Source organism: Rhineura floridana, chromosome 6, assembly GCF_030035675.1.
Source record: "Rhineura floridana isolate rRhiFlo1 chromosome 6, rRhiFlo1.hap2, whole genome shotgun sequence".
NCBI lineage: Eukaryota > Metazoa > Chordata > Lepidosauria > Squamata > Rhineuridae > Rhineura > Rhineura floridana.
Window position 1 is genome coordinate 12,286,371 of NC_084485.1, and position 12,371 is coordinate 12,298,741.

Below are 12,371 nucleotides of genomic sequence, written 5' to 3' on the forward strand. Positions count from 1 at the left end.
ATTCCGTGCTGGGAGACAGGCCCTCCAGGAGAACTGCAGGCTGTTCTACTTTCACCTGGGAAGAGAGATTAAGCTGTGGGTTCAAAATGCACAGGGACTTGAAAATTAAACCCCAATAGTTAAACCTCACTGCACTGTGCAGGTGAGGGCCTCCTGCAGATACCATCTTATCAGGAGGTCCATTCCACACAACATAGGAAACAGACCTTTAGTGTAATGGCGCCTACCCTTTGGAATTCCCTCCCCTTAAATATTAGACAGGCACCATCTCTGTTATCTTTTTGGCATCTACTGAAGACGTTCCTCTTTCAACAAGCCTTTTAAGTAGAGACCTTATCCCAGTCTGCGTCTGTGTTGGAATTGCTGTTTAAGATGCATTTAAAGCTTTTTCAAAAAGATGTTTGGTTTTAATATATATTTTAAGGATGTTTTGTTGTAATATATTTTAAAGTCTATATGAAGTTTTAGAGTATTTTTAGTGTTTTGTTTGCCACCCTGGGCTAGTATTGGGAGGAAGGGCAGGATATTATGAGTGTTAGTAAATAATAGAAGGAGAAGAAGGAGAAGAAGGAGAAGAAGGAGAAGAAGAAGGAGAAGAAGAAGGAGAAGAAGGAGGAGAAGAAGGAGGAGAAGAAGGAGGAGAAGGAGAAGGAGAAGGAGAAGGAGAAGGAGAAGGAGAAGGAGAAGAAGAAGGAGAAGAAGAAGAAGAAGAAGAAGAAGGAGGAGGAGGAGGAGGAGAAGAAGGAGGAGAAGGAGGAGAAGGAGGAGGAGGAGAAGGAGGAGAAGAAGGAGAAGAAGGAGAAGAAGGAGAAGACCAAACTTCAAAAGGATCAAAACAAATGGCAGGTTCTTGGCAGGTGGGTCGCTGTTGCTTACTGGGAGGCGATGAGGAAGGCCAAGGCTGTGGAGAAATCAGTGGTGGTGCAAATTCACTGGCAGAGCCAGTCCATTTGCACCATGCTGCCCCCTTGTTGCCCATCTCCCATCTACCACAAAGCTACTGTAGCAGCTCCGCCCCAATTGGTGAGCTGCTTCTGCATGTTTTGTAATAATGCTTCACAGATCTAAGAGGCTGAGCATCCGCCTCTTCCTCCTGAATCACTTTGCTGGGATGGATGGCAAAGTGTGTTTACGTTGTTGAGAAAGAGGAACATGCAGCCTTTCATCTAGGAGAGGGATCCTAAAATATTTCTTCCCTTTACAAATGACATTATAGAATGCTACTGCTTTCCCTTCTTTGGAAAGTGATTGGTGCCTTTCTGACTTCATCAGCCATTATGACTGTGCCACCCTAATTTTATCTATTTATAATATTTATATTTTGCCTAATATGTGAGATCCCTAAGAGGTTCGCTTAATGTATAATACAATAAAATAAAAACCTATATCACAGCATTATAATGAAATGTACAAAAAATCAAGCAGTTTGATTAATCTTATAAGCCAAAGAAACTCTGCATAAAACAGATATATGCATGGCTAACTACCATCACACCTCATAGGAAAGGAGTGGAGACTTTGCACATAACACTACACCAGGGTTTATTAAAGTATGATTTAGTAAACCATGACTTAGTATTATGTGTGAAGTCTGCCCAATGTCTTATCTATGGTTTGTTTACTTCCAACAAGCCATGATCTGAAGACAGCGTTTGTTATTGGCTTATCAACCTTGGTTTGTTTTAATTACGGCTTGGCATTATGGATGAAGCCAGCACCCTTCCTTAACCATGATTTGTTTGGATACCCCACCAACCCGGATGCTCACCAAATTACAAAGGCAAGAGCAGCTGGAAAACAAACCAAATTCTGGAGAAACAATCCATGGCTTGCTTGATTTCCTGTGTACAACTCATGGTTACCTCATGATTTATTAAACAAACCATGATTTAGCATTATGTGTAAACCAGGCCTGTGTGTGGGCATAAAGTGGTAAAAAAAACACAATTCAGCAAAACAGCCCATATATATTGTCAATATATGGTGAGCAAGTTTGAAAATAAAATCAGTCTAGAAAAGTGCCCCTCACAAGCGGCTATTTTCTCTCGACAAACTTTGATGACCATTTTACTTCCCATTTTGTCATGGTTGACCATGTGACAGGGAAACATTGTTTATTACTAGAGGCCATTTGTAGCGCCAAACACCACTACAACTTAGGCACATCTAAAAAAACAAAGAAGCTGGAAGCTGGAAGATACAGGACAGACAAAAGAAAGTACTGCTTCACATAGCACATAGTTAAACTATGGAATTTGCTCCAACAAGAGGTAATGATGGCCACCAATTTGGATGGTTTTAAAAGAGGACTAGACAAATTCATGGAAGATAAGGCTACCCATGGCTACTGGCTGCAGCAGCCATGTTCTGTCTCCAGTGTTGGTGGCAGAATGACTCTGAATGCCAGTTGCTGGGAATCATAAACAGGGAGAGTGCTGTTGCTCTCAGGTTCTGGTTGCAGCCTTCCCATGAGCATCTGGCTGGCCACTGTGAGAAGAGAGTGTTGGCCTAGATGGGCCGTTGGCCTGATCTAGCAGGCTCTTCTTATGTTCTTATAGACTCATCTAAAAAAATCACATGGTACGGGCCCTTTGAGGGGTGCATCACTACAGATTACTAACAGAGAAATTGTTTTAATACTCCTTACAAAATAAATAAAAATCCCAGACTGTGGACAGCTGGAAGGTTAAGACAAACAAATTCTAGCTTTTTAATCATTCAGTCCAGGCCCCACATGAGTGTTCTAGAATAGTACGGTCTTGCGGGGGCTGTGCACCATGTTTTTTTCCCCTGAATAGGTCTGTTGATTCTTGGTCCCAGGATATTTCCGGCAATTGACTGCTACTAATCATCATTTATATAGCACTCCTTTGCAAAAAGCTTCACAAAGCCTTCTTCCACCGCTTGGAAAGATCGCAGGTTGCCAATATATTCACTGGCAATATAAAAACTTTTTTAAAACACCCAAGCCAGGCATGCAACATATGGGCAAGCTCTCCCAGGAGCATCCCTCCAAGCCGGCAAAGTTCTTAGCCTCAAGGTGACAAGGCCCCAACAGAAGAACAAAGGGCCAAGAGGACAGGGAACAGCCCACAGAGAGCCCTCCCTTTTTTGGCTGTTGTGATGCAAAACATTTCACTCTATAAGGAACAAACAGAAGAGGATGAGAGATGGGGATTGGCAGTGTGAATACATCTCAGCCCTTAAACAAGAGCCGCAGCAGGTCCTTATCTACCTGAGCACACTTTTCTGGAGACTGGAGAGTTCCTCTTTATATGTGAACTCTCCTGAAGCCTCTTTCTTCATTACAGTGAGGCTGCTGCCACCTTCTGCCCTTCTAGCAGAAGTACGTGGACGAAGAACGTGACATGCCAGTAGGTTCCCAAGTGCTTAGGGTTGGTTTGCTGTTGGTTTTGCTAAACCTCTGTTTGAGGATCAGGTTTCTACATTTTGCTTTTACATTATACACTCCTGCCTGGTCCCTTCAAACCTCAGGAGAGACGCTTTTCGTAGTGCCATATGTTCTCGAGGTTTTAGTGTGGTGGCACCTGCCCTTTGGAATGCATTCCCAGTGAACATCAGGCAAGCACCTCCAGTGTTGGCATTTTGGGGCCTGCTTAAAACTCATCTGTTCATCCAGGCTTTCTTTGATTGATGATACAGCTAGGTTGATGCATTAAGCTTGAACTACTGATTCATGATGCATTTCATACTTGTTTTATGAACATAATTTTATTGTGTTGATTTAATGCTGTTCATAGCAGTGATATTTTTCTTAGTGTTAGCAGGGTTTTTTTGTTATGTTTTGCTTTGCAAATGAATGAATAAATAAATCAGGGGTTGCCAACCTGAGGCTCTCCAGATGCCCGCCTGACCATTAGCCATGCTGGGCAGGGCTGATGGGTGGTAACACTCCAACAACATTTGGAGCTTGCTCGTGACTGCATTGCATGCTCTGTGGTGTGGATTCTCTAATCTCCTAACTTGACTTCTCCACAGAGTGGTGACATTATTATATATATATTTATTTAATAAATGTACATCCCGCCCTTCCTCCCTGAAGGAACCCAAGATGGCAAATAAAACACTAAAAACACTCTTAAAAAGTCTTAAAAACAGACTCTAAAATATATTAAAGCAAAACATCTTTTTTTAAAAAAGCTTTAAAAACATCTTAAAAAGCAGGTCCAACACAGACGCAGACTGGGATAAAGTCTCTACTTAAAAGGCTTGTTGAATGTAGGCACCAAAAAGACAACAGAGATAGTGCCTGTCTAATACTGAAGGGGAGGAGCTTCCAAAGGGTCGGTGCCACAACACTAAACGTTCGCTTCCTATGTTGTGCAGAACGGACCTCCTGATAAGATGGTATCTGCAGGAGGCCCTCACCTGCAGGGCGCAGTGATCGACTGGATATATAAGGCAATCTTTCAGGTATCCTGGTCCCAAGCTGCCAGGTACACCAAAACCAGAACCTTGTACTTGGCTAGGTAGTTAATGGGCAGCCAGTGTGATTCTTTCAGAAGCGGGGTAATATTCTTTCATGACATAACGCAATTGTAGTCAATTGTATTGCATTGTTCAAAATGCCTGACACTGAGATGCTTGTGCAGCAGTTTTTGGGGCGCACGAGAGATCTCTGAGGTCCAGTTCTCACACACATCTTCACCATCTGATGACTGCAGCATCTAGTGATGATTTGCTTGTGTGAATGAGCTATCACAGATCAAACAACAGAGACACAATTTTGGTTCTGCTCAAATGCAGCACTTTGCCAAGGAAGTACATTGAGCTACCTCTCATCCTTAGGGATGGGAAATCTGTGCCCCTCCAGATGTTATTGGACTGAACTCCACCAGCCCCAGCCAGAACAGCCAATGATCAAGGATGGTGGGAGTTGCAATCTGAGGAGCCACAATAGTAGAACTTGGGACCGTCCAATGAAGCTGAATGTTGGAAGAATCAGGACAGACAAAAAAGAGAACATCTTCACAAAGCGCACAATTAAGCTATGGTATTCACTCCCACAAGAGTCAGTGTTGGGCATCACCTTCGATGGCTTTAAAAGAGAATTAGGCAGATTCGTGAATGATAAGGCTGTCAATGGCTACTGAATTCCAGCTGCTGGGAATCACAGGTGGGGAGACTGCCCTGGTCCTCCTAGTGGGCTTCCCAGAGGCATCTGTTTAACCAACATGAGAACAAGATGCAGGACTAGATGGGACTTTGGCCTGATCCAGCAGGGCTCTTCTTATGTTCTGGTGTTCCTCCTTCACTCAGATCTTAGGAGATTTCCTCCACATAGTAATTAAAGCAGAGAAACTGTTGCACGGTTTGCTCATCAGCCAAAGGACTAGTTTCTTTAGCTTCACTGTTGAAGCTGTTTGATCTATGCAGTGGATAGTCATCTCAGGAAGTAGTTTAGCCACAATCTCATGCCAAAGAATGGAAGAACACAAGTTTCTGTCTCAAATCCACTACCCACCTTGTTTATTCAGTCTATGCTATATGGGTGTTGTATTTATATATTTATTTTTGGGGTGGGGGGAACTCTTCTCATCTCAGCAACCAAAGGAAGAGAAGGATCAAACATGCCAACCTCCATGTGGTACAGCCCTCTCATGGGATTATACCACCTCTCAGTGCATGTTCACTTGATTAAAATCACCCCAACATCAAAATCTCCTTCTGCTTCGATGGGTGATGCATCTTATCTCTGAGCATTTCAAGAACCCCAAAGAGGACCCTTGTGATTACTCCAGAAACCAACATTCTTTACCTCTTTAGTGTCATCTTCTGCCCCGTTGGGTGCTGAGGAGCAAAGAACCAGATACTGAGTAGCACCATCTGCTGGCTCCCAGGTCAGTCTTATGCTGTTGTGGCTGATTTCAGACACTCGGAGGGACCCAGGGGCAGAGAGAGGTACTACAGGGGCAAAACATTAAAGCGAAAGGATCAAAGGGAAATAGTTTTCTCAGGTCCAATCAACCCCTCCCAAATCTGAACATTTTATTTTTGTAAAAACTATGAAATGGGCCAAAGAAAGTGTATAAATTTGCCCTCAAAGAAATAAAAAGCTATAATTTATAAAAATCATGCAAACTGATAGTGCAAAATAAATATTGATTGATTAATTAGATTTCTTAGCCGCCCTTCACCCTAAGGTCCCAGACAAGAATAGAATAAGCATAGTCATTTGAATCACATTTCTGTTGCCTTTGTACAATTGATTCTGGTCTATAGAAGTTCCATCCCTCTTGTTAGGCACCCTATCCAGGTGGCTAATGGTCTATAGTGTCTACACATAACGTTGGGTCAGCGAGACAGACTGGGAATACTGTTGGTGTACCGTCCACCCTGCTGCCCAACAGCCTCCCTAACTGAGCTGACAGAGGTGGTCTCGGATCTATTGTTGCGTTCCCCCAAACTTTTGGTATTGGGGGATCTCAACATTCATGCTGAGGCCGCTTTATCTGGAGCAGCTCAGGACTTCATGACCTCCATGACAGCCATGGGGCTGTCTCAATTTGTTACTGGCCCTACGCATGTGTTGGGGCACACTCTGGACTTGATTTTTGCCACTGGATTAGGGGATGGTGATCTGAGAGTGAGGGATTTTTCATCTATTCCTTTGTCATGGTCAGATCACCGCCTATTAAGGTTTAGACTCACACTGTTTTCTCCCCTCTGCAAGGGTGGAGGACCAATTAAGATGGTCCGTCCCCGGAGACTAATGAATCCTGAGGGTTTTCTGATGGCTCTAGGGAATTTTCCGGCTGATAGAATTGACGGTCCTGTCGAAACCCTGGCCATGCTGTGGAATACAGAAATGGCCCGGGCAGTTGACACGATCGCCCCGGTGCGCCCTCTCAGTTGCAGAGCTCAATTGGCTCCCTGGTTTACTCCGGAGCTAAGAGTGATGAAGCAAGAAAGGAGACGGCTTGAGTGCAAATGGAGGCGAACTCCCGACGGCTGTAATCATGCACTTGTGAAGCTCTCTACCAAACTCTATGTGAAGGCAGTGAGAGCAGCAAAGAAGCAATACTTTGCTGTCTCTATTCAGTCATCCCTTAACCGCCCAGCGGAACTTTATAAAGTTGTCCGGGGACTTTCACACTCTGGTCCCCAGGACGCAATAACACCATCAATTGCCCGCTGTAATGAGTTTGCACGACACTTTCGTGATAAGATCATGAACATCCGCCGGGACCTTGACTCCATTATTGTAGCAGTTGATCCTAATGAGGTGTCCAGAGCACAGTCTTGTCCTGTTTTATTGGATGAGTTTCAGTTGGTACAGCTCAAGGATGTGGACAAGGTGCTTGGACAGGTGCGGGCGACCACTTCTGCTCTGGATCCTTGCCCCTCATGGCTAATAAAAGCTAGCAGGAATGGAACAGCCGGCTGGGCCAAGGAGGTGATTAATGCCTCTTTACGAGAGGGAGTGGTCCCACCCTGCCTGAAACAGGCGGTGGTGAGACCGCTCCTAAAAAAATCCTCCTTGGACCCTGATAATTTGGACAACTATAGGCCAGTAGCAAATGTCCCATTCCTGGGCAAGGTTCTAGAGCGTGTGGTCGCTCGCCAACTCCAGGCTCTCTTGGATGAAACTGATTATCTAGACCCATTTCAATCGGGCTTTCGGCCGGGGTTTGGTACAGAAACGGCCTTGGTCGCCCTGTATGATGACCTCTGTCGGGAGAAAGACAGAGGGAGTGTAACTCTGTTGGTTCTCCTTGATCTCTCAGCGGCGTTTGATACCATCGACCATGGTATCCTTCTGGAGCGACTTACGGATTTAGGAGTGGGAGGCACTGCTTGGCGGTGGCTCTGCTCCTATCTCGGGAATCGTCTCCAGAAGGTGATGCTGGGGGAACATTACTCGAGTCCCTGGGTACTCCAATATGGGGTCCCGCAGGGTTCAGTTCTGTCCCCCATGCTTTTTAATATCTATATGAAGCCGCTGGGTGAGGTCATCAGGAGTTTTGGAGTGCGTTTCCAGCAATATGCTGATGATACGCAGCTCTACTACTCCTTTTCATCTTCGTCAGGTGAGGCTGTTGATGTACTAGACCGCTGCCTGGCCGCGATAATGGGCTGGATGAGAGCTAATAAACTGAAACTCAATCCTAACAAGACTGAGATGCTGTTGGTGGGAGGACCCTCTGCCCAGATGGTTGACGTTCTACCTGTCCTAGATGGGGTTACACTCCCCCTAAAGGAACAGGTACGTAGTTTGGGGGTCTTATTAGATCCGCTCCTGTCACTTGAGGCTCAGGTAGCCTCGGTGGCATGGAATGCATTCTACCAGCTCCGGCTGGTAGCCCAACTACGACCCTATCTGAGCAAGGAGCATCTTGCCTCAGTTATCCATGCTATGGTAACCTCTAGATTGGACTACTGTAATGCACTCTACGTGGGGCTACCTATGAAGACGGTTCGGAAACTTCAGCTAGTGCAAAATGCTGCGGCCAGAGTTCTCACTGGGACAAAGAAATTTGACCATATAACACCTGTCCTGGCGCAGCTGCACTGGCTACCAATATGTTTCCGGGCCAGATTCAAAGTGTTGGTTCTTACCTATAAAGCCCTAAACGGCATTGGACCGCAATACCTGATGGAGCGCCTCTCTCGCTATGTACCTACCCGTTCACTACGCTTGACGTCGAAGGCCCTTCTCCGGGTCCCAACCCATAAAGAGGCCCGGAGATCAACAACTAGATCTAGGGCCTTCTCGGTGGTGGCCCCCGAACTATGGAATGCCCTCCCAGACGAGATACGCCTGGCGCCTTCTCTGTTATCTTTTCGGCGCCAGGTAAAAACTTACCTTTTCGCCCAGGCTTTTTAAATTTTGTAAATTTTTAAATATTTTAATTTAACATTCTAAACTTAATATGATCTTAATTTAAATCTCAATGGCAATTTTATTAATGTTTTATAATTGTACTATATATATATATTTTTTTCCACACTTGCTCATATTTTAATTGTGATTTTATTTGTTGTACACCGCCCTGAGAGCTTTCTGCTATAGGGCGGTCTAGAAATGTAATTAAATAAATAAAATAAATAAATAATACATTTTGCATGACACGAGGAGCTATGTGAGGCACCGAACCTCCACCTCTTTAAGTCTCTTAGATTTCACATGTTGCCTCAGTGTGGCAGCTAGGATATTAAACCTCATTCACTGCAGAGCACCTGTCTCCTTGCCAATATTAAAAGATGTTCACTAGATCCTCATTTGTGTCCAAGGGGCCCTCACAACATTCCCTACATTGTGCATTCATGATGATTTGTGCATTCAGGTATGCATGATGAATGAATGAATGAATGAATGATACTTTATTTTTACCCCGCCCTTTTTCCAAACTGGAACTCAGGGCGGCTTACAAATAAAACTACATGTAGTTAAAAACATAGAAAAACATACAATTAAAATACAATTAAACAATGCACAACCTTAAAACCGTAAAAGGCACTTAAAAATCTAAAAACAATTTAAAATAATACAGATAATAATGTAAAACAATAAAACAAGCCTTGTAAAGCCCAATTCTAAACATCTTCTGTCCCAAAGGCCTGTCGGAATAAAAAAGTCTTTACTTGCCAACGGAAGGATGGCAAGGAGGGGGCCATTCATGCCTCCCTAGGAAGGGAGTTCCAGAACCTAGGAGCAGCCACCAAAAAGGCCCTATCTCGCATCCCCACCAATCGCACTTGAGAGGGTGTTGAGACTGAGAGAAGAGCCTCTCCTGAAGATCTCAGGGCCTGGGCAGGCTCGTATAGGGAGATACGGTCTGACAAATAGCCTGGACCTGGGCCGTATAGGGCTTTAAAGGTCAAAACCAGCACTTTGAATTGTGACCGGAAACAAACTGGCAGCCGGTGGAGCTGTTGTAACAAGGGAGTTGTATGGTCCCTGTAACCAGCCCCTGTTAATACTCTGGCTGCAGCTCTTTGTACCAGTTTAAGTTTCCAAACAGTCTTCAAAGGCAGCCCCACATAGGGCGTGTTACAGTAGTCTAAATGGGATGTAACTAAGGCATGCATCACCATAGTCAAATCAGGCATTTCCAGGAACGGGCGCAGCTGGCGCACTAGTCTTAAATGGGCAAAGGCACTCCTGGCCACCGCAGAAACCTGGGCCTCCAAATTTAAAGCTGAGTCCAGGAGCACACCCAAACTGCGAACCTGTGTCTTCAGGGGGAGTGTAACCCCATCCAGCACAGGCTGAATCCCTATTCCCTGATCTGCCCTTGGACTGACCAGGAGCACCTCTGTCTTGTCTGGATTTAGTTTCAATTTGTTCGCCCTCATCCAGTCCATCACTGATGCCAGGCACTGGTTCAGGACCAGGACAGCTTCCTTGGCTTTAGGTGTAAAAGAGAAATAGAGTTGGGTGTCATCCGCATACTGATGGCACTGAACCCCAAACCCCCGGACAACTTCTCCCAGCGGTTTCATATAGATGTTAAACAACATGGGGGACAAAACTGAACCCTGAGGGACCCCATAGGTCAACAGCCAAGGAGTTGAACAGGAGTCCCACTTGAACAGGATCTCACTTTCAATACTGTTTGCACCTGCAAAGGTTTCAGAGCAGGGATACAGCTTCATTTCCAATAAGTGCATGCCCCATAACTTCCTGCCGAAATCCTGTAACTTTTTATAGAACAAATATTCCGGGAAGCGGGGGCGGTGTCCTACTTTTGTTGTGCTATAGTACATTGGGGAAGCATTGCAGAACAACTAAAAGCAGAATGAAGTGCAGATGATCTAGCATAAATTCACTCCTAATACACTATTATTGCATCAATGACATATTACAGAATACAGCCACAAAAGCAAAACATAACCAAACAAAAACACCAGCCTGGAGGGCGCCTGAGTGAAATTCAATGTTTTTGACTCATAAAGACCCAAATGGCTCAGAGCTGGATAAAGAATCACCTTTTCCCACTCAAGCCTGCTCGTTCCTTAATATTGTCTTCAGAGGCCTGTCTCCAAGTACTCTGTCCTTTGAAATTAGGCAGACTGGAACCAGGGACATGGCTTGTGGTGATCCCGCGACAACAGAAACCCTCCCCAGAAATGTCAGTTTTAGCACCCTTTTATTTGGCCTTTTCTAGGCTTTTGGTAAATGCGAGTATTCTTTACCGCAGTTACAGTTGTGGATTCATGGAATGTTATTGTGGGTTGAGGGTCTGCTTTTATGATGGAAAGGCATGGGAAGAAATGTTTCAAAACCCTTTGGAAGGGCTGTGGTTCAGTGGAAGAGCATCTGCCTTGCATGCAGAAGGCCCCAAGTTCAATTCCCAGCATCTCCAGGATGGGCTGGGAGAGACTCCTGTCTGAAACCCTGGAGAGCCACTGCCAGTCAGTGTAGTCAATACTGAGCTAGATGGACCCATGGCCTGACTTGGTATAAGGCAGCTTAGTACATGCCTACTTAGACATTTAGGTCAAAAGCCGATCATCATAGACAATTAGGCTGGAGGCAAATCACATCATAGGAGACTACACAGAAGTCTCTTTAATTAATTAATTTATTTTTATTTATAATTTGATTTATATCCCAGCCTTCCTTCCAGCCGGAACATTTTTTGAGACTATCTTGGCAGCCATGAGGGCTGGAAACTTGTGTTGCTTTTAAATGAAAGTCAAGATTCTCAGGGAATGGGTTTCTGCACCCAATTTATAGCCAGAATTGAGGAATACTCACTCCTTGATGTAGGATAAGGCGGTTGGAAAGCCTTCTCAATAAGCCAGTCACCTGTGTTCTTAAAAGCACTGTAGCAGGCAGAACATGGTGGCATCTACTGCTCTATGGCTGCCTAGCCTTCCTGTCTGCCAGAGCTCTGCATCTTGTCAAAAGCACTTTCCTGCTTTTGTATATATCCACCATTCTGCCAAACCAGGAAAGTCTGGTTCAAGAAAAGATTCCTGTCTATGCTGTGATCTCAGAGCAATACTTTCCAGCTGGTGTAAGGGGCACTGCTGTAAAACTAGCACCTTGGACATGATTAATCCGTCATCAGTTGCTGACTTACATGTTGAGGTGATGCCTCTGAGCCCATCTCCAACAACATTCTCATAAATAGGAAACACCGAAACCAGATATTCTGTGTGGGATGTCAAGTTGAGGAGTTGCACACCCGAGGCTGTCCCATCTAAAACGACCTGAAAATATACGGGGAGTTTGCATTGAGGACAATTGTGCCTAGGGATAGGGAGACATTCAATTTTGTTTGCATTTTAATGAGAAACTAGCTAGTTTGCACTTCTCAAACCAATACACGAACCGAAATACAACTATCATTTGAACTTGCAGTACTCTGAATTTTGTGATGCACTTCTCCAGCCAAACT

At 44.7% G+C, this 12,371-nt stretch overlaps 1 protein-coding gene across 1 annotated transcript in view; it reads right to left on the minus strand.

Moving 5' to 3' along the window:
• Positions 1 to 4,665: 4,665 nt before the first annotated feature.
• The window catches only part of LOC133386503 (collagen alpha-1(XX) chain-like), a 46,635-nt gene continuing 38,929 nt past the window's right edge, over positions 4,666 to 12,371 (minus strand). The window contains exons 12-14 of the mRNA XM_061630159.1: positions 12,054 to 12,183; positions 5,780 to 5,925; positions 4,666 to 4,716 (exon numbers count right to left, since the gene is read on the minus strand). Of these exons, the coding sequence (XP_061486143.1) occupies positions 4,666 to 4,716; positions 5,780 to 5,925; positions 12,054 to 12,183 (327 nt within the window). The remainder of the gene's footprint in view (positions 4,717 to 5,779; positions 5,926 to 12,053; positions 12,184 to 12,371) is intronic.